The sequence below is a fragment of the Melanotaenia boesemani genome, chromosome 21 (assembly GCF_017639745.1).
Source record: "Melanotaenia boesemani isolate fMelBoe1 chromosome 21, fMelBoe1.pri, whole genome shotgun sequence".
Taxonomy (NCBI): Eukaryota; Metazoa; Chordata; class Actinopteri; order Atheriniformes; family Melanotaeniidae; genus Melanotaenia; species Melanotaenia boesemani.
The window spans coordinates 5,051,471-5,076,642 of NC_055702.1; the positions used below are offsets into that span (position 1 = coordinate 5,051,471).

A 25,172-nucleotide genomic window follows, 5' to 3' on the forward strand; every position below is an offset into this window, starting at 1 on the left:
TAATAGTTTAATAGTTTTTTCCACATAAACTGGAAAAACAACCAAATACAAAACGAGCGATACCACTTCCTGTACTCCTGCCTCCTGCTCTCCTGCCTCCTGCGCTACCTCCTCCTGCTCTCCTCCTGCTCTACCGCAGCCATTTTGGCTGCCATGGAACGGGAGGTGTACAAGATGAATGTGCAGCTGGGAAATTTGCAGATACCATGATTAAAGCAATGATTCAACCATTTTTTTGGAATAAGTTAGAGTGAAAACTGAGAGTAAAACTAGGCCCCATTTGATTAAGTTTGAAAGTCAATATTTGGTCTGGGTAATTTTATTCTTCATCAGACATCAGACAAACTTTCTCGTAATTTCTTAAAGTTTTCAGGAATAGTTCTGTTGCCTTCTTAAAGGACTTTCCAAAACTTTTCTTTTGATGTTAGTTGCCTTTGATTTAGTTCTCTGTCCAGATGATCCCCCACTGGTCAGGATCACCTGTTGCTACTGATTTTCAGTCCAGTTCTCATCATTTGACATACCTCAGCTTATTATCCCTGTTTCCCTTCCTTAATAATGACTTCCTGACAGCCGTGTATCCATGGAAACCATTTCTGATGAAGTTTCAGCGAACAGGAGGTGGATCAACTCAAGGTTCAGATGCATCTCTCAAGACCTGTGTCATGTCCTTGCTTGAATTTGTTCCTATTTCTTTAGGACATCGCTTTCAGATCTTGTTCATTTGCTGAAGACACTTTTTAGGGCTAACACTTCTTCTTTTGTCCTCCACTTGTCCAGTTTCCTCCAATGTTTTTAGGACGGTCCGCACACTGATATATGGTATAATGATATATGACAAATGCAGACTTTTCAGCTAATTACTCTGGGAATCACCTTGTTTGTCAGAAAACAATATTTCCTGTTAAACTGTGTTATGTTTTGCATTTTTCATAGATGCAACTAAAAAAATGGGAACTAATTTTGTGGATTTTAGACACACTGACAGTAGCACAGCTCTTTTTATGCTTGAATAACTCATCTGTCAGAGTTAAGTGGCTTTACAAACAAAACAAAATTACTTTTCTCTGAAATTAAAGTACTTTAGTAGAAGCACTGGACTGAAAATGAGTGACATACAAGCAAAGAAAATATTCAGTAAAGTTCCTCCACATGAAACTAGCAATGCAGGTTTCATAGCTGATTACCCATTTTTTAAATCATTTGCACATTTTTCATTAGCCAAGGCAAGTTTGTTTGTGTAGCACATTTCATGTGCAAGACAGTTCAAAGTGCTTTACATAAAACATTACAGCATTAAAACATTATCTGGACGTTGAGGTTGACAGAACTCCGTCCTTTTCTGACCACAACAGCAGCATCTTCAAAAAGGCTTGACAGCCTCTTCCTGCTGAGAAAGCTGAGGACTTTTACTGTAAGCCGGGAGGTTTTAACAGTTGTTTACATTCAGTCAGTCTTGACCTCATTGACAGATCTCTACACACAGGCAGTCAACGTAACGCCAACACCATCATAAAAGACTCTTCACACTCACTCCAGTTCGTTTCAGCTTCTTCCATCTGGATGGCGTTACAAGGCACAACTTACAAGAACAAACAGTACAAAAATCATTCATTCCAGTTGCAATCAACATTTATAATGAGTCTTAAATTGTTTTCTTAGCTTGTTGGTATGTCTTTTATGTTTTTTATGGCTCTTTTAACTTGTCTTTTTATCCTGTGAGCCGTTCTGTTGTAAACATATTTCTGCTCTGACACTCCTCTGCAATGGACAATAAAGTTTTTCAAAGTCTCTAAAAAGAAATAAAATTAATTAAATAAATAATAAAATAGAATGCAAGAAATAAAAATGATTGTGAGTGATTAACAGTTGTTTTGATAACAGGCAGAAAATAACCTGACCCTGATAACCTGAGGGATCTGGTTGGTTCGTAACAAACCAGAAGATTCTGGAAGTATTTTGGACCCAAATAGGAATGTCATGATTACTTAATTTCACAATTAATTGTAGCATTAAACAGCACGATTAAATAGTAATAAAGATTCCCCACTTTCCATAAAAGATTGTGTCAGAACCTTAACAGCAGATCAGCTCAACTTGGGCACAGACGAAGTACAAAGTTATTTGATATATCCATCCTCCAAATGTAAGGCTGGAAAATGGTCAGAATCTTCATAAATAAGGAGGATAAAGTGTTTTTTAGTGGATTCGATTCACCGCAGTGTCAAATCTCCTACAATCCCAAATTAAACTGCTCACCCTGAGATAACGCCAAGTTCTGATTGTTTTTATATGGCATGGTGTAATAACTTTGTAGTTTATGTATTAATTTGTAAAAACCAAAAATGAATTCCACAGATTAATTTTTTAGTATTAACATGTTGATTTTGACAGCCCTAATAAAAACTAAAAGACCTGTAAGAATAAAATTAAAATATGAAATGAAAAATACTTTATCAATCCCAGAGAATTAACTGATAATAATCATAAAATCGTGATTGTTTCTTTGATAATAGTCGTACCAAGAAAACCGTAGCCCCAAACCAGCCAGCACTTTGTAAGCTAACAGCAGGATTTTGAAGTCAGTCCTTTGACAGACAGGAAGCCAGTGTAAAGATCTGAGGACTGGAGTTATACCATCTACTTTCTTGATCTTTTTTCCTGATTTTGTCCTCCAGCCTCACACTCGTGTCTGCGTGCCCGTTCCTCTGTACCACTGCTTCGGCTCTGTCGGGGGTGGAATTGTTATGGCAGTGCATGGCGTCACGCTGGTCTTTCCCTCTGCTGGCTACAGCGGGAAGGCCAACCTCGCAGCTATGGAGAGTGAGAGGTAACATCAGAAACCATTTCTTTATCTGAAAAAAATCTGTCTAAAAACCAGTAGATCCAAATAGTTGAGCTTTAATACCCTAACAAAGGATGTAAATAGTACCAGCTGTAATTACCTCTAATCTTAGAGCCGTGTTGTACCTTTGGGCACCAGATTATAATGTGCTTGATTTGAGCAGATTAAGATCATTTGATCTGAAGAAGTTCAGTGTTCAGCTGTCGTTTTCTGGGAATTTGAAGCTGTGGATACCACACATCTCATATTTCCTCTGCTCAAAGGGTAGAATGACTGGATGGCTAAATATAAAGAGTTGTGAACAGAAAATATTGGGTTAGTATATTCCTTTAAAATGAGTTAAATTCACATCAGTAACACAAGTTCCTGAAAAACTCGCACCCAACACTGATTAAGATCTTTAGTTTCAGACACATTTCTGTTGTATTTTTAAAGTCCTTTTGATCAGAAAAGTGAGTGATGTAGATTTATGACTCTCATTCAAATCACTGAGTTATTACAGGGGTAAAAATTACTTATACATCTGCTGATTCCAGTCAACATGGATTAGGTCAGTGTGTATTTCATCAGAACCCAAAAGTCAGTTTAAAGCACTGATTTTAATAGTTTAAAACTATTTAAAATATATGCTGTTCTAAAAAGAATGAAGTACTTTTGGAACAGTAGTTTGTAGCTTGGCCAGGAAACAGAAAAAACAGGTTCTTAATCTCAATGGGGGTTTAATCTCTTTAAATAAAGACTAAAAAAACAAGTAAAAAATGTCTGGAATTTAATAAATAGATTAAGGAAAATTTTGTTTTTTAAAGTATTGTTTTCATGACTACAATAATGTAGAATAAGATTGAAAACATTTCTCAGTGAAAACAAAAAATCATAGATTAATATTTTGTCGAATCACCTTTAATTGGAATAATTTAGATTGGTTAATGCATGTCCTGAGTTCAATGAACTTTTCACAAAGATTTTGTTCTGATGATGAAGGAGTTGGCCTGCTGTGTAAAATCCCTGCATATTCATGACAGGAGCAGCATTTCATCCAATGCTCTTGTTACCTTGATGCACCTATCATTCTTTAACAGGGAACGCCTGAACTCATCACGTGACCTTTTCCAGTATTTATGCTTCCATGCAAATTGAAGCCTTTTTGTCTTTTTGATTAGCCTCACTAATAAGTGTTTTTCTTAGGTCCACACAGCAGATTGGTCCCAATACTTAATGTTTTCTTTGAAACATACAAGTGGAAATGCTCTTTGACTTTCAAACGTTGTGAATCCTGCAATTAATTTACTTCCTGATGTTACAGTTGTCAAAGATTTTTCTTTTGACCATATTTTCTAATGATTTAGGAGTTCTTCTTGCTTGATTTGACCAAAAAAATTGACACTCTGAAATACATTGCACAGGAGTGACTTCCACCACAGTTGTTTCAGGAACAAGAAGCTGCTGCCTGCATCAGTTAGTTAGATCACTTGTTAACCGTTGATACAGAAGATTCACTGCAGTACTTTTCCCAGGAGGTTTTTATATGTTTATAAAGTGATAACTGGGGAGATGCTATATGAAGGGAGTTTAAATTATAACCTACAGATATCACTACAGATATCACTGTAAAATGTTTGCAGTTGGTTACTTGGATTAACAAAATTATTTAATACATTTGAAGTGCTGTTATGGATGATCTAATTATATATGTGTCAATGCATAACAGGACAAAGTTAAGTAAATTAACAACTCTAATTTTTACATGTTCTTTTTATGCATTTTTTCACTTGTTTGTGTAAAGGTGATTTTTTTTTTTTCATCATTTATTTATTTATTTTTTGTCTATTTTTCCTCCAGGTGCACCTTCATTTATGGTACTCCCACCATGTACGTTGACATGGCCAGCCAGCTGGATTTGTCTAAATATGACTTGTCATCAGTGGTGGCAGGTAATATAAAGAAGAAGGCTTTATTAGAAATTTTTATCTCAATGTAGAAAAGCTTTCTTTCTTTCTTTCTTTCTTTCTTTCTTTCTTTCTTTCTTTCTTTCTTTCTTTCTTTCTTTCTTTGAAAGACAGGAACTACTGTTCTTTGTACTTTGAAGATGACATGTAGAGTTCCCCAAGGCTCCATTTTGGGCCCATTATCGTTCTATATGCTCCCATGTACTTGGATTATGGACATAAACAAAATATTTTCTAAATATGCTGATGACACTCAGCTCTAAATAATACCGTTTCTTCTTTCTTTTTATTTAGTTTAGGTTTAGTTAAGAAGTTTTCTTTTTAATCTCTTGTGGTAATTCAGAATACAATTGAAGATGACACCAGTGCTGATAACTATGTTGATGTATTTACTGTTTATGTTTGTTTGCATAACATGTAACTCACTTCATGCATTCTCCATTAGTAAATTGCATCTTATGTATGACATGTGCTACATAAATAAACTTGTCTTGCTTTTTATTTCTTGTCTTTATGTTGGACCTGAAGGCATCATGGCTGGTTCCCCGTGTCCCCCTGAACTTGTGAGGAAGGTTGTGTCTTTAATGGGCATCAAAGGAATAACTGTGAGTCAATCTTTTGGATGTAATCATATTCATAAATACTTGAAATTCTGAGATTACAGAACAGCTGAAAAAACCCTTAAACTCAGTGCAGTTTATCTCTCTCACACAAGAGGGAGACAAATTATTGAAAAAAAAACATCCATTAGATCCATACAGTGAGACCTCTGGAGACATTTTTATGCAAAAACAGTCTATATCTTATAAAGAAGAAGACAAAAATTAGGCTTATTTTTGTGAAAGGTTTATTGGATGTGAGCACTTGTTTTCACTTCCAAAAGTCTAGGAAATGTAAAGATGCTGAATATATGTTGATGTGAATGAGGTCTCCTGAAACTCTCCCAGTTATTGTAATTTTTAAAATAACATAATAACAAAAACAAATAGCATTAATGATCCTGCATTCATCCTATTCCTGCACATTAAGTAAAAATAATGATGGTACTGAAAGAAAGACAAAAAAAATTGAAGCAGCTGTTTTCTGTCTTTCTGGTCATCTAAAAACGTCTCACGTTTTCTGTGTTGGTGTGACAGAAAATACTGGAATACATTCTGTATATCGATGGTCTCATCTTACTGCTTTCACTCCATATTTCAGTCTTTGTCTTAAATTTGACTTAAATGAGGGACATTAAAACTGGTCCATGCATGTTTGTGAGTAACATTAATGACTGTGTTTGTGTTTACACTGCTGACAGCATGTTGGCATATGAAAAGATGGAAGTCTTAAAGTAGAGCTGATAAGCGTTGCCTTCCACGTAGCCGGTCACCTGGACTAGCTCCTCCACTGTGTCCCCTGGAGAGGAGAAGAAAAGACAATTTTAATCAGCCAAATCAAACAGCATAACCTCCAACAAGAGACCCCATGATCTGCACACACTGGACCCCAGGGCCAAAATGGAAAAGTTCAGACAGGGACAGACGGGAGAACATGGAGTTCTGTGGTCAGAAAAAAAGAAGTGGAAAACAGAATAGTGCAAAGCCAATTCTGAGCCAGTCCAAAACCACCTTAAACCTAATTCTCCTCATCCAGCATCCAGTCATATAGCCTGAAACCCCTGATCACTCTGCAGCGAGGTGACTTTGGACTGTTGACTGCACAAAACTGCACCTCAGGTATTTACAGAGGTAGTGGTTAGAGAGGGAGGGAGTCATTACAACTACCATTTATCTTTGTGTAGTGGTCTAGTGTCTCCACAATGACCATCAGTAGTTAAACTTTATAAGCTTTGTGTTTAGAAGAGATTTAGATTTTCATGACTCAGAACTGACTGAATCATTTCCTTTTAGGGGCATCAAGGAGGGATTAAAGATTAACAAAAAGCAGATTTTTGGCTTGGCATAACAAGGGCAAGACTTGACCTCCACAAAGCAAAGGTCTGAGTTTCATGTATACATTTTAATCAGTTATTGTTAATGATTTTTGGATAAATAATGAAGATATATCAGCAGTCAAGTCAAGTCAACTTTAATTATAAGCATATTTAAAAACATTTTGGGGGCTCAGGAGGTGTCCCACAGTGTCTGTAATTGGTCCTAACAATGTTTGATCAGACTGGGATATTTTTAAAGGTTTTCTGCTCAATATTAAGTTCCTCAAGTTGTTCATTAATAGTTTTTCTTTAAATGTGGGAGACATTGCCTGGTGTTGTGAGCCTTTTGTGGGGTTGGGTGGGTTTAGGTTTTAGGCAGTTTTAGGTGAATTATTAATTATTTACTGCATGTTATAACCCTAATTATATTTTAATAATGAACCCATGTTTTATGAAAAAACCTTAGCATCAAACTGTGGACCATACTAATATAATTTATGCGTTTGGTCACAAGATTATTCAGGGCAGCTGTTTTATATATAATAATTATTACCTCCGCCCAAGGCGGAGGTCCTGTATTCAGTGGCGTTGGTTTTTCTGTCTGTCTGTCTGTCTGCCAGCATAGCTCAAAAAGTTATGGACAGATTTTGATTAAATTTTCAGGAAATCTTAGAAATGGAATAAGGAACAAGTGATTTAGATTTTGGTGTTGATCCACATTACCACCTGGATCCAGTAATTCTTTTAAAGGAATAATGCCTACAATCATTGGCAGAAAAATATTATAATGGCTTGGCAGAGGTCAGCACTCTCTGAGTGCTTCTAGTTAATAATTGTCCCTCCCTCTATAATAGCTTAGCATTTAAGTCCGTTAAAATCCTGTGTAGTTGTGTCTTTATGATCATCTAATCATATCATGGCCATAGTTTTATATTTACTGTAAACACGTTTTTTTTAAACACCCATGGTTATATTATTATTTATACCCCGTCTTGCGCGAGATACCTGTACAGCTGCGAGTTCATTGGCGCGTGCCCTTCTTGGCTCTCTTTGGCTTGACCTTGCAGGTACCGAAGGCGGTGCTGTCTCTGACTTGCTTTCCTTTCTGCAAAGGTGGAGATGCACACACTGCATCTGGACGGTTTCGGGTGGAGTCCATCCACCTGTGAGCAGAGACAACAAGAAAAAGCAATGCTTATTTAATGAGGAGAACAAGATTAAGTTACTAATTAAAAACATGATATTTTAAAGTATTAAATTGTTTGTTTTAGACAGCTTTTTTTGTACAGGGTGTCTCTGTTTGATCTGCAGGGTATTTCCTCACTCAGTGGTCTTCACTATTTTTTTGCACGAGAGCGAGAGAGAGTTGTGAGATCTGTACCTGTCCTGGCTGATTACTAAATTGTTGCAGGATGCATCACTGTGCAAACATCAAAATTAGTTTTTCCAATCAAGTGATATCCTTTAATGCTCAGCCATTTTCTTACCAAAGACCGAACCTCAAATCCTAAACCTCACCAAGTGTATCAGACAAGAAAACCTAAACAGATACTTTAGGTGGATGAACCTAATGAACTACTAAATAAATTAAACTAAACTAGTTCATTTAAGTTTTTTAAATGTCAAAACCTTTAATCAAGTAGTAAAAAATCTATTAATCTAAATAAGAATATTAAAGTGCTGACCCAATCAAGTACTTAAAACGGTACTTCATATCTTAAATCTTATTTGATTTGACAAGTTCTATGTCTACTTGTTTTGTATTTGTGCAGCCAGTAAGATTTTTTTTAAAGTTTTGTCAACTGCAAAAAATGTGAAATGTAAACATTGTAATTTTTTAATTTATTGTTCAAGTATTTATCACTAATACAGTAAAAACGAGAGGAAATGTGAATATTTGCTATGCAAGGTGATTTTAGTGTGTGCCCCTAAATTTTCTGCTTTCAGTCCTAAAAATTTAAGTTAGGGGCCACTGGCTCCTGGCGTTAAAAAAAAAAAAAAAAAAGTTAGTCTGGAGCCCTGCACTGTCATATCCCACACTATTGTACACCAGCATCAACATGTTTGCATGACTCTGCTGACATTTTTGTTTTGAGGACCTGACCTTGCAAAATGAAGCAATGGACTTCCTTTAAAGATTTTTTTCCTTCAAAAAAGTGAGGTTTGACTTTAACTTTGCAGAAAGTCCCTACATATTCATGAGTTTAATCTAGCCTATATCTTATATATTTCTACTGATGAATGAGTTATCAGATCATTATTTTTTGGTGCATTTAAGTTAAATCATTAAATCTCTGAGTTAGTTTTGTCTGCACCTTAAATGCCCCGTTAAGAGAAAGAGTTATAGCTGAAAGCTTCTTGTTTCTGGCAAAAAACTAAATTAAAAACTAAAATGTCTCTCTCTGTCAGAATAGTTTTTTTTTTATACAATAGAAATAAAAGTTAATGTTATTATTGTTGTTATCACAACTGATAATGGGCCTCTGAGTCAACAAGAAGCTTCACTGCTGACATCTGGTGATTCATTCAGCTCACTTTTAAAATCCACTGAGAAATTTTTCAGTTTTTTAGGGCTCATGAAAACTCAGGTGAGTCTTACCTGCGTAGTGGAGCAAGCTGGCATGAGCAGTTCCAGGGATTGTTGGAGAGGGTCAGGTTGGTGATGGTGGTGCCAAATATGAAACCTTTGGGAAGGGACTTTAGCTTGTTGTTGTCCAGGTGAAGCCACTTGATTGCTGTCACACCATTAAATGCCCCATCTGAGAACTAGAAAAAGGCAGAACCATAACTGCTTGTTTTTTCACAGAATCGGTTCACAGATTTTTGTAGAAACTTCTTAATGTTATTCAGTGCATTGTTTTAAAGAAAAAGAGGAAAAAAATTGATAGGAGGCAGACAGATCTGGAGTAAGGGAATCTTTTAGGCATGAAAGCCTTCTCTCATCCTTCCCTCTGAACCTATGCTTATGTAAACACTCATATTTACTGGCCCCCTTCTTTCCATTCGGGTTCATATAGATCTGTGAGGGTGCTAAAAGCTTCAGAGAGGTGCTAGATGAACTGACCTAAGTCAAGTTTGTCTCTTCTAGAAGGCAGATGAGGGTGACTGAGAAAGGAGTTCAGAGAGGGTTGTTTTATGTTAGACTTGAGGAGATGAAGCTGTTTGGAAATTTCCACTCTAGAGCAAGAAGTAGCTGGAGTTTTGAAGCAATGGAAGATGGATGACTTCCAGCATGGTCGTCGTCTCCCTCTTCAGGTTGCTCCTCTGCCAGAAAGACTTGCAAAGGGCCTGATTGTCCATTCAACTAGGGCAATAGCAAGCTAAAAATACTCCTGTTCATGCAGCGTGGAACACCCTGCCTCTATTTACCTGTCTCCTAACCCCTCCTGACCTGTTTACAAGACTCTTGCAGCCAAGGTAGAAAGCACACCTCGCTGAAAATAACGCTTGTGTAATAATTAGACGCAGACATGCTTGGCCAAGGTCCAGCAAACAAAAACAACCTAAAAATACCTGCATTCGGCTGGAAAGGGACTTAATCTGTATGCACCGTGTACTATACTCGCCAGCTCCTGCTGCTTCCACCTGGCTCTGAAACAGTCCCAGCGTGAGAAGCTTGTTGTTTTTCAGTCCCCCCCACCCTTGAAATGCCTCAATACACTGGCACAGGTACACTCAAATATTGGATTACCCTCAAGTATGAGGCAAATGTACACTCAGGAATGTCTGAAAAAGAGCTTTTACTGTATACAGTTGGAGCTGATGTGGATGAGCATATGGATGTTCACAGACTGCTGAGAAAACATCTTTCTCATGTCCTCAGCTTCCACTGAGGAAAACTGAAGGATTCAACCATTGCTCTACCCAGTCTGCAAAAATATACTCCATGCCAATTAATTTTATTTTCACTTTAAGCTCCTAAAATGATCCTATTCCTCACAGAGTAGTTTTAGCTTGTTCCAGCTCCCACACTTCTGCTCATTAGTTCATATATATTTACACTGCATATGAACGCCATGCTAAGACTGAGCTTTCACTGATTCATTTTTTTTTCTTTTTCAAGGCAAATGCTAATTTGATCAGTACTTAGTACAATCCAAATCCATGGAGCTCAGCAGAGATCTTAGAAGTTAATTAATTTCAAAGCAACTGTAGATTGTGTCAGTCTTTCTGACCTCAAAAAAATATGTTTCTGACTTGTTATGATGGCACAGTGACAGTTATTATGTACATTCCTGGAGCCAGGTCCCAGCCAGGAAAACAAATTTGACTGAGCTCTGCAAAAAATAAGAGCAACCAGAAGCTTGTTGATGGAGTCTAAGTTTCTGGTCAGTTTGTGGCTGGTTTTAATTGTGAAGTATTTAGAGTTAGATTAATCCTTTTTTTACTGGTGTTAATTTCAAAATGTCAGAAATATAATAAAACCCACTTTTTTTTTAAAGGTTGATGTTATGCAATCATTCGTCCATGGAATCAAATGTTTTAATATGCATTTATAGTACATTTAAGCTCATGATGCACAAATCTCTGACCTGAACTGTACATGATAATTAAACTTGGAGACTCAGAACAATGTTTGGATGCCAGAAGCCAAAAATTCCACCAGTGTTTTTACCAAATGTGTGTGCATTGTTTCTGCTCCCTTTGCTGCTCTTTGAAACAAACTTCATTCAGTTGTATGTCAGTGAAAGATGTTCTGCTGGTCTGAATGCAGCTTATGTTTGATGCAAAAGAAAAAAAACTAAGAAGTTTTGATCAGCACAAACAAAATCCAGAAGTTCATGAGACATGGATTTAAAAACTGGAACAAATGTAACATCTTCATTCAGCACTTATTTTTAACATTTAGGTTTTAGTATTTTCATGCAACTCATTGTCTTGGCTGCATTTTTCTGCAAACTGTTAACAATCCTGCTTTGTTTTGTACATGTGCTGGTTGGTTAGGAAGTAGTTTCAGACTACATTCAGTCAGGATGACTTGAATGCTGTTTTTGTTGTAAATGTATACTCATAGTTATGAGGATGAAAAACTGTGGGAGCAACTGTTAGATGTGTTTAAAAATATGCTATCAAGCTTATACATGGAAATATGAAGACATACAAAGATTGTGTCATAACTTTTGTTCCCTGCAAAGTATATAATTATTCTACAATTATTTAGTTCTTCTGTAAATCTGGATTATAAAAAAATTTGCAAAGGCAGAATTTTAGTTCACTTAACTGAAGTATTTTCTACTTAAAATAATCATAAAGTGCTCTAAAGCGGCTTTTTTTGTAAACTTATTTCAGCGATCATCTTTCACTACCTTTTTCTAAACAATAAATGTTAGTGCAATGCTACTAAATACCTGTTATAAGCACAAACTAACCTTCTCCAGACCCATGTTGTCCAGGTGTAGTCTCTCCATGTAGCGCCCAAAGCTCTGGAAGGCGTTGTCCGGGATGATCTTCATTGGGTTCTTTCCCAACATGAGCTCCTCCACCACCCGCAGTTTGCTCATTGCCACGCTCGGATAAGTGGACAGCTTGTTTCTTTCTAAATGAAAAATAGCAAGGTTCTCCACATCGTCCAGAGAGCCTGGGTGCAGGGTTATCAGCTCATTTCCGCTCATGTGCAGCCAGCGCAAGTCCTTGGCTCCTGTAAAGGTTCCCGGCTGCAGCTCCCGCAGCTTGTTGTCATTGAGCTGCAGAATAAAGAGGTTGATCATAGGAGAGAAGATTCCTTTTGTCAGCTCGCTGATCTCGTTTCCGTCTAGGTGGAGGTAGGTGAGCTCTGTGAGGTCCTCAAAGGCACCAGGTTTTATGTTGCTGATCTCGTTGTTGGACAGGTAGAGATAGATGAGCTTCTTCAGCCCTTTGAAGGCATGAGATCCAATCTCTTTGAGTTGACAGTGCTGCATGTGCAGAGAGATGAGCCCCTTGCTTTCACTAAAAGCCCCTGTAGGTATGGTGCCCAGGTTGTTCCTCTGCAGGTTCATCAGACGGGTGGCCTCAGAAACTCTTGGGATCCTCTTCAGCCCCACATTGTCACAAATGACATGCTGCAGGTCGCCATGGCAGTGGCACAGGCTCGGGCACTGGGTCGGCGCTCCCTGCACAGCGGGGCCCAGGACCAAGAGGCAGGTCCCCAACAGCAGCCAGGTCACGCAACGCATCTCGATGAGCTTGTCGAGAGAAGCTGACTTAAAGTCTTCCAGCAGAAAAATCCAGAGAAGCAGTGAGGAAAACGGGTTAAACTGAAGCGTGTTTGTGTTTTTGCAGTGAGAGAAACAGATGGAGGGAGGAGTGAAAAGGTGAGAGGACGATGGCCAGTGCACAGAACACACAGTGCTATTTAAAACATTTATTTGAGGAAAAAAAAATGAGGAGGGTTTGAGTGAGAGGTCTGCAGGAGGAAGTAAAGTTTCTGTGTGAATTTAACCCTAAAAGAGCAGGTGGACATCCTGCAGGCTTCCTGACATCCTGACAGTGAGGTTGCAGCAGCATGCACATGTCCAGACAAATCATAAGAACTAGTTTTTGTGTTTTTCCTTCAATATTTGAGTGAGCTGCAGGTAAATGCTTGACAACGTGGCACAAGGTCAGCCTGGATCTGAGCACGCTCCCAGACAGCTATTGTTTTTCAGTCTGCGGTGGCAGGAAAAGGAGCCACTCCTGCATGTGCAGCTGTTTTACTACCTGTAATAGTCTCCAGATGGCTGGCTAGAAGTGAGATGCCTTTTCAAGACATAACAACTGCAAAAGGATACTTCCATCATCACAGGAGCAAAAATTTCAGATGCCACATTACATTCCTGCATGCATTCCCTTTTTTGAAAAGGGACTGTGGTGGTATGTGATGATAATTTCCAGTCAAACCTCCATGCACAAGGTGGAGCAGCTTATGTAATTTTAAGTCTGTCGCTGGCTGGATGTGACTGGCTTGGGTCAGAGGATGGTTTGGCTTCAAGTGGGTGTATTTTTAAGATGGATGGACCCACCCATGAAAAATGGAATCTAGAGTTTACTTAACAAATCTAACATTTTATTGGGAATGTCGTCTCCACCATGACTTGCCAGGTAAAACTTCTCACCACACCCTCCTCAAAAAGTCTTACAAGTCATGTTTGTCCAGCAAAGTTGAAACTTTTCTGCTGCTGATTTTTAAGTTTGTGTCACCAGTCTGCCTCTGAATTTACCACCAGAAAACAGATTGCATAGAATACACTCCATTACACACAGAAATGTAGATGCAAACAGTAAAATCGCAGCTCAGAGCTGAGAAGTTTTGTTTGGTTAATGAAGTAGAATAATTAAAACTTAATTTGGGCTATATCTATTTTTTTTATATAAAGAATGAATGAATGAAATGAATGAAAAATACTTTATTAATCCCAAAGGGAAATTCAATATAATTTTAACAAGAATTTAACACTTTATATAAATAAAGTTAATAACATAATGTAAGGCAGGTAAAATGCAGCTAAACTGCACATAAGCAGAAAAGTTTAGCCAAGTAAGAGAATGAATACTTATCACTTATTGATCATTTTATCAGGTCCACATTACTAGTTCCTTGTTGTACCCCTTTTCCCTTTAGAACTGACTTAATTCTTGGTTTTAAACATTCCTCAGAGATTTTGCTCCATCACACAGTTGCTTGAGAATCTCCCATTCCACCACATTCCAAAGCTGCTCTGTTGGATTGAGATGTGGTGGCTGTGGAGGTCGTTGGAGTCCAGTGAACTCATCTTCATGTTCTAGAAAGCAGGTGGAGATGAAAGGAGCTTTGTGTGACATGGTGTATTATCCTGCTGGAAGTAGCATCAGAAGATGCTCCACTGTGGTCATAAAGGGATGGACATGGTCAGCAACAATACTCAGGTAGGCTGTGGTGGATAAATCAGGCCACGTTGGTACTAAGGGTACACCAGCAGCAGCCTGAAGAATTGTTTCAAATCAGGATGGATCCATGTTTTCATGATGTTTCCACCAAATTCTGACCCTACCATCTAAATGTTGAAATGGAGACTCATCAGACCAGCAACATTTCTCCATCTTCTATTGTCCAGTGTTGGTGAGTCTGTTAATTGTAGCCTCAGTTTCCTGTTCTTAGCTGGCAGGAGGCACCCGGTGTGGTCTTCTGCTGCTGTAGCCCATCTGCTTCAAGGCTGGACATGTTGTGTGTTCAGAGATGCTGTTCTGCAGACCTTGGTTGGAACCGGTGCTTATTTGACTTCCTGTTGCCTTTCTATCATCTCCAACAAGAGATTCTGGTACAGACAGCTGCTGCTCACTAGATATTTTCTCTTCTTCAGACCATTCTCTAGAAACCAGATGGTTGTGTGTGAAAATCCCAGTAGACCCAGCAGTTTAAAAAAATACTTAAACAACCATGATACGTTCAAAGTCACTTAAATCTCCTTTCTTATTCATTCTGATGCTCAGTTTGAACTTCAGCATGTCGTCTTTGCGTTGAGTTGCTGCCATGGGATTGGCTAGTTTGTGTTCCTAATAAAGAAGCCAATAAGTGTATTTAATTGCCTTTTTAAAAAGATTTTTTACAAACTGACACTATTTTCTGATGTCTTAATCATATGTTTGTGATGTCAAAATAACACAAAGAGACTGCAGCAGCTCCTCTTTTCTTTCACTAATTTATCTATCATTATTTCAGAAAAGCAGCCCTAAGGATGGCGCTTATATTTATATACTCAGGACATTTTCCCTTTCAGTTCAGACATTTTGTTAAGTATTTATTTGTCAGTATTTTGATTTTATTTACCGTCCTTTGCTGCATTGTTCTCTAATTTAAAACTCCCCTCCCTTCTTTTAAAAAAACAACTTTTCCAGTTTTGGGGAATCTCTATCCCTTTTCACAAGTTTACGCTCAACACGTGTCTCTCTGAGCTCGAATTATTGTTTCATGGAAACTGAATCTGCTGTTTTAGTTGTGGGTTTGCTCTCAGCATGCAGCGGCTCATAAATTCTGCTGTTTTTGTGGTTGATAGATTGCATATGGCACCACGGAGAACAGTCCCGTCACATTCCTTGCCTCCCCAATGGACAACATACAGAGGAAGAGTGAGACGGTTGGCTACATCACGGACCACTTAGAGGTGCTTCAACATGCTTCTCAAACATATTCTACATACAGACAAATGCATACAGTAAGACATCAGAAGAAATGTTAAAACCTTATTTAAGATAAGTCACCTAATACATGGTCCCCATGAAAGTTGGAATAAACCAGTTTTTTTTTATCTCTTCTCAGTAAATTGACATTGATTTATTGTTGGCAGATAAAGTGTATATTTTGTTAATTGCTTCTCATTTCACTTGGTCAAAGGTGATAACTGATGTGTATAAACAGAAATTAAAAGAGGAATGTTTCTAAAAACAGAATTATTCAACTTTATGGGCTTTAGTTTGTAAAGTACTTGGAAAATAAAATTTATACATATAAATATAATATGTAAAGAAAGGTTTCCATATCTGTTTAAAAGAAGAAAAAAAAGAAAAGAAAGAAAACCCTACATGCAAAGATGAAGAGATTTTTTTTGTATAAGTCTTTTTGGCCCTAGATAATTAAAAAATCATGTGCATACATGTATGGATTATTACCGTTCAATGTCAGCATTATTGTAGTGCAAAAGGTGTCCACCAGGTGGGAGAAGACAGGTATCACATTGTATACAACAGGGTTTTGAGCAAAGTTTTTTTTGCCATAAAATGATGCAACAGGTCTCAGAAACAGTGTTAAAGGCAAGTTTATTTGTATATAGTATATTTCATGTATAAGACAATCCAAAGTGCTTCACATAAAACATTAGAAACATTACAGCGGGTGCAGAAGTTAAAAATACATTAAAATGTACATAAAAATATAAAAAGCAAGAATCATCTTAAGGTATAATTTAAAAGGTGTGCAAAAACCATAATAAAATCATGTAAAATAACTAAATTTAATAAAAACGATTTTAAGCAAACAACAGTCTAGATAATAAACCAAACATATTCATAGAGTCTTGCTTTTAGACAGTTTTTGATTTCCTTTTTACCAGGTGTGTGTGACAGATGACGTGTCTGATAAAAAAAGAAACCAAAAACTAATAGTCTAGATAAATTAAAAGATAAAGGGTTAATAAATAAAGCCCATAAGTGTCCTTATTTTGACCTTTTGGGGCCAAATTTCTACATTATGAATCCAGAAATATTCACGTTGCCCTCATTAAGGACAAGCTTGATGTACCTCGGGCTGTTGAGCTGCAGCTTTTTCTACTATTGTCCCATCTGACCTGCTTTATTTGATTTATTTGCATTTGATTCATATTAGTGAACACAACAGAAAAACTGGCACAGCTTCAGATACAAGGCAAACTTTCAGATAACATTTAGATCTTACAGAGATTTAGACATTAATCAGTATGGGCACATATATGCATACACACACACACTATAAAAAAAAGTTAAAGTCTCATTAAAGTCTATAATTATACAATTCCCATATCCTAAAAATATTCATATCATAGTTGAGTTTTTATTTTCTAAACAAAATATTTGACACATGACTCGCCTGCTCCACAGGCCAAAATAGTGAATCCTACAACCGGAGAGATTGTTCCTTTGGGAATGAAGGGGGAGATAATGATCAGAGGATACTGCGTGATGTTGGAGTATTGGGCCGACCAAAATAAAACAGAAGAGAGTATCACTAAAGATGGCTGGTACAAAACTGGGTGAGTCTGCCTGCACAGTTTCAGAAATAAAAAAATAAAATAAATATTTTTATATATGTGCATGGACATTAAACCAGTAAAACTAAAAAACAATCCAAATCCTCTAAACAAGATGTGCTAATGCAGATATTTTTAACATCCAGAGACATCGGCAGCATGGACCCGTACAGCTACCTGAAAATCGATGGCAGGAGTAAAGACATGATCATCAGAGGAGGAGAGAACATTTACCCTGCTGAGATCGAACAGTTTCTGCACACACACCCCAAAGTAATGGAGGCACAGGTGAGCTCAAACAGCGAAGCCCGAACGGAGCCAACAAGAGGTAACAACAGGAGTCCATGTCGAGGATCAAAGAGGCTGCCTTTTTGTTTTTTAAAAAGAAACTAAGAAAGTTGGTTTTCATGCCAGACTGCTAGACAACGAAGATTTTAAGCAATTGGGACTTTACTTATATAGCACTTTTGTAGTCATGTTGACCACTTCATACACACGCAAACACACACTCTCACACAGCACTTCTACTGTTACTAAGTGTTTTACTCTATCACACACATGCATACCCCAATATGCACATCGGGAGGCAACGTGGGTTCAGTCAATCCACCGACTTTCAGGTTGACTGCTCTTCTTCCTGAGCTACACGATATATTTCAAGGTACACTGTGTAAGAGTTACTGACATCTAGTAGTTGTGAATGGATGGTGGCCATCAGTGACCAAAATTCTTCCAGACATAAACATGTTTCCATCTGTGAGTGGATCCAGCGGCTTCAGGTAACTACTTCTACATTATGTACCGTCTTATCTTACTCAACCCAAATGGTGCTCTAACACCTATCAAACAAAGCTGGTACTGCAGCTTTAAAGCTCAAAGGAGTCTCGCTTCACACACAGGGTTGTTTGTCCATTCAGAGACACCATAGTAAATATGGCAGCTGCCATGTATGTGGACCCACAGCAAGTAGATATAAATGGCTCATTCTAAGACAATAAAAGCAAAGTAGTTATTTTAGTAAAGTTATTACATACCAACAGAAGAACTTTTTTAATGATATATTAGATTTTTCCATCAATGACCTTCGATTTTTTTGCGTGCTAACTTTCTACCAATCACAGATTATGTTAGCATTCACTTCATTGATTGATAGGTTGTGATCTCTGAGCTTCTGAGATGTTTAAAGGTACTTGGCTAAATATTAGTTTACTTGTGACTAAACCTGATGAAACCAGACCAACATTTTACACACAAATGGATACATATTAGTAAGCAGCAAGCATTTTATTTCCCACACTTAGCTCCATGTTACCTGTTTGTGTTCTCAGTAGCTGTTTGTTATGCTTGTCAGGTGGTCGGCGTGGAGGATGTCCGTATGGGGGAGGAGGTGTGTGCCTGCATCAAACTGGTGGACGGTCAGGAGTGTACTGCAGAGGAGATCAAGGCTTACTGCAAAGGACAGGTGGGGGTCTGGATAATTCCTATAAAGCAGAAATTTTATTGCACTTTTTGTGTTAGATTGGACGACCATGCTCATCGTCTTTTTACTCATTTGATCCTTTTAGATTTCTCACTTCAAGATTCCTCGATACATCCTCTTCGTGACCAGCTATCCACTCACTGTAACTGGAAAGGTAACTCCTTTAATTTAACTTTTTAAAGACATTGAGGTGTTTTGCACCCAGTGTAAAACAGATCTAGAATTAGCAGCTTAACAACTCAGGTGAAGGAAAAGTCCAACACCAAAGCATCAACTGGGCTCTGGTTCTTAGACTTTTCCCTCTCAGGATGCAGTTTAGAATGATTTACTGTAGATGAGGCGGCGTCTTTGAACAGACCTGCCCTCAGTGCCCGGCAACCGGAAGCAAGAGGAGCTTTTAGCTCATGTGCACGCACACCATGGCACTCCAGCCTCATTCTGAAATCATATAAGACCCCTTCAGTACACATCCAGAACAATATCTAAGAAAAATACCAAACGTCTGCTGGTTCAGGCCTCTCGCATGTGGAAATATCATTGCTGAATATATCTGACAATTTGCAGTTGACTCCTCACACATTTTAAACACCGTTTGCTTACATGTTATGAGCCAAACAATTAATGACTCAGAACAAAATAAAGTGAAGTTTAACTTTAAGACTGTCAGGTCATTGAGTGAACTAGGACTCAAGGGTGGGGCCAGAGGGGTGGTCCAGAGGGCCATGGTCTAAAAATGCTTTGAAAATCTTTTGAAACCAAGATGTTTAGCTAGTTCATAATAATAAATCAGGATATAATCCAAGAGTACTGTCAACACAATATCAACATTTCATTATTTTATTATCACAACTATCACTATTAACACAGTTAGCGTGGAAATATTAAAATTGTTGATCTGAACTCATCAATAAAAGTTTTTTTATCAACAAATATCGAAATGATCGTACATCATTTCAAATTATAGTATGTATAATAATATATACTATATTATTATATATATATAATAATATATACTATATTACTATATATACTATAATAATATATATAAAATAATATAGTGTATTATGTTTACTGACTCAACATCGAGGTATGCTCAAATACTCAAACTTGTCTTGGTAATTCTTTGGTTTTAAACTGAATTATTAACTAAACAAATTTCACCTTGTAAGTTCAACAGCTAATATTTTTCTGTTTTTGGGCCATTACTTTCAACAAATTGGACACATTCTTTTCAAATCTGCAAAAATTGATGTTAAACGGCGTTGAACCAAAATAATCCTTCTCTCCTCAGATACAGAAGCACAAACTACGCGAAGAAGCCGAGAAGCAGCTGCAGCTGAAGGGGGAGAAATAAAACACTACCGATATGTACGGAGAGAATTCAGTTACTATATTCATTGTATAAGCAGGATATATCACACACCAGAAATACCAATTGAGACTGAACACAACCAGCCATCAGGGCGGGTTGAAACGTCTGAAGAGCCTCAGCTTTCTGTGGGCAGGGATGAAGCCACACACTGTGGTAGGAAAAAAAATCCCCCCCAAAAAACAAAACATGAAAACACATTATCATGCTGCTTTAAACACTCAAAAGAATTAATGCAGAAAATAGTCCCCAACACAAAAACTACTATAAAATACCAACTTAATGAGGAAGAAGAGCTTTGGTTGAGAGAGTAAAAACAAATGATTGCAGCATTTTTATAGGATTTGATAAGATAGAGAACAGCACTTTTATAATTCCCTGGATGTTTAGCGAGGCTTAACATGTTGAACAGTTCAGTTTTTATCCTGCAGAAAGCCATGAAACTACTCTTTTTTATATCAAATTGAAATAAACTTTCCATTTTATTAAAACCAGACATGGGTGTTTCTCTCTTTACGGGAAGAATGAAGGCATTTTTATTGATCGCTGTGGCAGGTGCACGCCTCTTACAGCCTTGAAATGCCATTCAGTCACTCACACACACACTTTTTGATTAAAAACTTTAAAACAAACTGGTATCACCAACACACACACGCTCAGAGCTGTAAAGAATTTCCTGACTGGACTACATGTGCAGTCCACCTGAATCTGGGCTGCAGGATCGGGTGTCGTCTGCTGTCTGGACCTGAAGGACTCGGCCCAGAAATAGCTCTTTAAACAAACGGGGCTCCTGGCTCTTAAGAAGGAACCTCAAAGTTTACTTTGCATTTTTCAAATCTGACATATTTTGGGTTTGGATTAAATGTTTCAGGACCTGATTTTCTTACAGAAAGAGCCAATAGGAAAGGTAGGTTTTAATGCCCTCCAGCGCCCACCCTGGATTTGGGAAATCACTTGTACATTTCTGTGGAAAAATAGGTATCGCGACTCAAGATTGAGTCTATTCTAAGATACAAGATGTAGTCTGTTGGATGTCTAAGGAACAATATTTGTCATCAGATCAATCACATTATTTAATGTCTAAAGCATCTCTTGACCAAGTTTAAAGTGGTTCAAGTCGTGTACTGTGAAGTAATGAATCTAAAAACACTGACTTCCTGTTGCCACTATGCGTTGCTGTGATATTGATCTTCTCATGTGGGAATTCTGATCACAGATGTGACATTTGGGATGGACTGGATCATGTTTGTTTGACTTACAACAACTTCTTGTGTCATGGTAAGACACCAGGTCACCAGGATCATTTCACTGTTACACACCATTAAAATAAAGTACATTCTGAGCAAGTCTGAACAGTTTGGGATGCGTAAATCATCATCTACAAAATGTTATTTCCTGTCAGCATCGGGTTCTTCCTTGTTGCTGTGCTCAGATGTGGACTGTCAAGATACAGACAGGACAAAGTATGTGTGAGCTATAACACCTTAATTTTAATGGTGAATCATAAAAAAGTTGCAAGGTGAAAATCTACTTTTTGTCTAGTTTAGATGCAGCATTTTCCTTCTTTGTTTTATCTCGGCTAAGGTGGACGTCATGTTTTCAGTGGTGTTGTTTTGTCCATCTGTTAGCAACATAACTCAGAAAGTTATAGACGGATTTTGATTAAATTTTCAGAAAATCTCAAAAATGGAATAAAGAAAAGTGAAAAGATTTTGGGGGTGAACCACATTATCGCCTGGATCTAGGAAGTTTTAAAGATTTTTTTTTACTATGGGAAGATAAAGATAATTTTGCCATTTAAGATTCTAACTAAAAAATAATGCCCAAGATCAGCAATAAAAAAAACAAAAAAAAAACATTACAGCTGCTTGGCAGAGGATGCGCTCTCTGAGTACTTCTAGTTGTTTAATGCTGCCAACTAATGAAGTAATATTTTCTCTTGGTGTGTCCACATTTATAGAGACTCTATGGAAGAGCTACAGTTTGATAACAGCTGAGGTCTATACGTTTGTACTTGTTGCAGCCAGCTGTCCTTAAAAATTCTCCTTCTCATCTTTGCTCAACTTGTTAATGACCTTGTCCCTCAGAAGTTAAGGGAAAGGAGATTTTGGCTATTCAACCGTGTGCTGAAATAATATCAAGGCCGAAGAGAAGCCCCTAAATTGGAAAAGAGTTGTCAAGCCTCTTGCATTATAACAAAGTGCACAAAACTTAAGACTGAAGCACATCTATTTTGAAGGAAAAAGCAGAGCAGAAGCCAGTTTTGCACACAAGTGTGTCCAACATTTATCACTCCTGTTCAATACAATATTTTTCTTGTAAAAATACAGAAAAAAATTCAAAATAAATACATGACATTAACAAGAAGAGTTTCAATGCTCCAGTTTGCAAGTGTATTTTAGATATTAAAACATCCCTTGCATTCTTGTGGAAACCATTTGTGATTGTCCCTTTCCTGTAGACAGAAGCCAGCTCTGATCCCAAACTTAACCACATCCAGAACCATAAGAAGAGTCACTCCTCCTTCCACAACACCAGGACCTCATTAAATGTGGAAGAGGAAGAAGAGGAGGCCCAAGAAGGGAGGTTTAGCATCCATCCACAACAGATTGAAAGAGTTGCTTCAGTGTGTTTTGGCCACACAGTATAAAACAGAGTTCTCAGTCCTTGGGAAGCGGGATTCCTATCGCCGTCTGCCGGCCTTGCATCTGCTGCTCGGCCTGCTTCACCTGCTCCTCGGTGCAGCAGTCCTGCAGAAACACAGCGGCCAGGTTGCGCAGACGAGGGCTCTCGGCGAGGGAAAAGCGCAGCATGCACTGCACTACGCCTGGTTCCGTGATCTGAGAGCGGGATGCAGGCGTCGTGAGGTTCACGAGGGTGGTGATGGCTGACAGCACCGTCTCTTCCCTCTGCTTCGACAGACAGTTTGTGACCAAGCTGATCCCACCGCTCTGCAGGATGACGTCTCGGCATTCAGGGTCCATACTGAGATTACACAACCCCCCTGAGAACAGGATGCACACAAAAGAGGAGATAAGGGGATGATGTTAATGCTGACGGCATTTACAAAATGAGTGAGACTGGGATTAAAAGTTTCTGTCAGGGCGGTACTCACCCATTCCAAACTCCACAAAGTTTTCATTCTCCTCCGTCAACATGTCCAGGAAAAGGTCTGTCACTTGCAGCTCTTGCAGATACTCCATGTTCTTTGGGTCGTACGCAAAGTTGGCAAGATTAGCCAGAACCTGCTCCTTTGCCTCTGATGTAGAGAAAAGAAAGTTTAGAACTACTGGAAAAAATCCAGGTAAATGTACAAGCTACAACCAGTAAATCATATTACTTTACTAGTGTTAATAAAGTTTATTTTCTTGAGAAAAGGAAAGAAAAGGAAGGTTTTGAAAGTTTTTCTTTTGGATGTTGGCACTGGATGTTGAAAAAAGTTTTTAAACTTGTTTTTTCAGTCTTGTCCTCACACCTGACAGTTTTTAATGGCTTACAAATCATTCAAGCCAAAAAAAAAAAAAAAAGACTAACTCATGGGATGGACTCTTTAAGCTCTTTGTTATAAGCAGCCATAATTGCTGCATGTATTCAATTTTTTTTGACAATACATAAAGAAATTAAAGTTGGCTTAAGACTTCTGAACAGTCTGATTATTGGAAAATATTTTTAAATTCCTCAGAACTTAGATAAATAAACAAACATGAAAAATAAATTTGTAACTCCTGATTCTAGGTTCATATTTGTTTCATTAAACAAGTGAAGGTGTTAAATGTGAAGTAATAATCACTGAAAAATAAGTGTAATTTCTTTTGAGTATATTATCTTTAATTACAAAGTGTTTGCTTAGGGAGAAATTTAGAAAAAAACTATTTCCACTGGATTTATTCCACATTATAGTGACATATCACTGAAAACAGTCAAAACTTGAGCAGCTTTCTGCTACTTTTCCTTTAAAAAAGCAGATAAAATTCAACAATACAAACTTAACCAATTTAAAATATGCTCCAAACACTCTTAAAAAATTTCAGTACATATTTTGAATAGAAATAAGTAATATAAGGAAGCTGTTTCCTATTCTATTCTTTTCTATTCTACAGTCATTTAGCAGACGCTTTTATTCAAAGTAAGAACACAAGCATGAATTCATGGGACGTCATAATTAAGTGATAGTCAGACTGCTTTGAGTCCAGTTGGACCCAGGTGCTGTCATGTAGTGCTAGAGGCAGTGCTTATAATTGCTATAAATGCTTATAAGTTTTTGTAAGTCCTTTTCTTTACATACAAACATCACGATTTCATCAAGCAATATCAACTTGGGCATAAGTGCGTGATTTCATCACACAATATCATTTTGGGCATAAGTGCACACAGCTTATTCAGAACTTGGTTGAGCCAAAGAGCTGGACAAATCTTTCTAACTCATTCTGTGAGTAGAAGAGTTAAGCTAAGTGTGAAAATGCTCCTTTCCACCTTCACTATCGGTGTCCTGAAATTCTGTGACCAGAGTTTGTAAATATTCAAACCGGTCAGAAGTTTCCGACGAGCTCATCGTTGAGCTCCAGCTCCGGTGTTCACTTTTACCCCAGAAGGAAAGGAAAATAGATGTTTGGGGGGGAACTAATCCAATGTTTTGTAGTGCCGTTTCGCGGGGTTGTTTCCTGGTCAAGCCCGTCTCTAAAATCTGTCCGATCTGCCAGGGCGTGTATTACGTTCCGGTGTGTTTTTTTTTTTTTTTTTTTTTTTTCTTTCTTTTCTTTTCTTTTCTTTTCTTTTCTTTTCTTTTCTTTTCTTTTTCTTTCTTTCTTTCTTTTTTGTGTTGTAAAAACTCAGCCAATAATTTTAATTGCTCATATATAAACAAAATAATTTTAAATAGACATGTCTTACATTAAGGTTTGT

General features: G+C 37.6%; 3 protein-coding genes across 3 annotated transcripts in view; 1 reads left to right on the forward strand and 2 right to left on the reverse strand.

Annotated features, from left to right (window-relative positions):
- The window catches only part of acsf2 (acyl-CoA synthetase family member 2), a 29,626-nt gene extending 8,862 nt beyond the window's left edge, over positions 1 to 20,764 (forward strand). Inside the window, exons 8-16 of the mRNA XM_041973453.1 lie at positions 2,679 to 2,830; positions 4,685 to 4,776; positions 5,320 to 5,396; positions 15,697 to 15,804; positions 17,273 to 17,424; positions 17,568 to 17,709; positions 18,773 to 18,883; positions 18,987 to 19,055; positions 20,193 to 20,764. Coding sequence (XP_041829387.1) covers positions 2,679 to 2,830; positions 4,685 to 4,776; positions 5,320 to 5,396; positions 15,697 to 15,804; positions 17,273 to 17,424; positions 17,568 to 17,709; positions 18,773 to 18,883; positions 18,987 to 19,055; positions 20,193 to 20,255 — 966 coding nt within the window. The 3' untranslated portion in view covers positions 20,256 to 20,764. The remainder of the gene's footprint in view (positions 1 to 2,678; positions 2,831 to 4,684; positions 4,777 to 5,319; positions 5,397 to 15,696; positions 15,805 to 17,272; positions 17,425 to 17,567; positions 17,710 to 18,772; positions 18,884 to 18,986; positions 19,056 to 20,192) is intronic.
- On the reverse strand, positions 5,631 to 13,086 carry chad (chondroadherin). Its single transcript, XM_041973454.1, has 4 exons — positions 12,076 to 13,086; positions 9,306 to 9,472; positions 7,712 to 7,869; positions 5,631 to 6,189 (listed from the first exon to the last, which is right to left on the reverse strand). Exons 1-3 carry the CDS (start codon positions 12,859 to 12,861, stop codon positions 7,728 to 7,730), a joined length of 1,095 nt encoding a protein of 364 aa, XP_041829388.1. The 5' UTR covers positions 12,862 to 13,086; the 3' UTR covers positions 5,631 to 6,189; positions 7,712 to 7,727.
- A 1,717-nt stretch (positions 20,765 to 22,481) lies between the features above and the next one.
- armc7 (armadillo repeat containing 7) lies at positions 22,482 to 24,953 on the reverse strand. Its single transcript, XM_041973022.1, has 3 exons — positions 24,744 to 24,953; positions 23,386 to 23,529; positions 22,482 to 23,274 (listed from the first exon to the last, which is right to left on the reverse strand). Exons 1-3 carry the CDS (start codon positions 24,820 to 24,822, stop codon positions 22,931 to 22,933), a joined length of 567 nt encoding a protein of 188 aa, XP_041828956.1. The 5' UTR covers positions 24,823 to 24,953; the 3' UTR covers positions 22,482 to 22,930.
- Positions 24,954 to 25,172: the final 219 nt, after the last annotated feature.

Coding starts and splice junctions, on each gene's coding strand:
- chad (XM_041973454.1), bottom strand. CDS start 12,861: ATGCGTTGCGTGACCTGGCTGCTGTTGGGGACCTGCCTCTTGGTCCTG. Junction 9,473..12,075: donor ACAACATGGGTCTGGAGAAG/GTTAGTTTGTGC, acceptor GCCTTTTTCTAG/TTCTCAGATGGGGCATTTAA. Junction 7,870..9,305: donor CAGCTTGCTCCACTACGCAG/GTAAGACTCACC, acceptor CTCTGCTCACAG/GTGGATGGACTCCACCCGAA.
- armc7 (XM_041973022.1), bottom strand. CDS start 24,822: ATGAGCTCGTCGGAAACTTCTGACCGGTTTGAATATTTACAAACTCTG. Junction 23,530..24,743: donor TCAGGACACCGATAGTGAAG/GTGGAAAGGAGC, acceptor TCTCTACATCAG/AGGCAAAGGAGCAGGTTCTG. Junction 23,275..23,385: donor CTTTGTGGAGTTTGGAATGG/GTGAGTACCGCC, acceptor TCCTGTTCTCAG/GGGGGTTGTGTAATCTCAGT.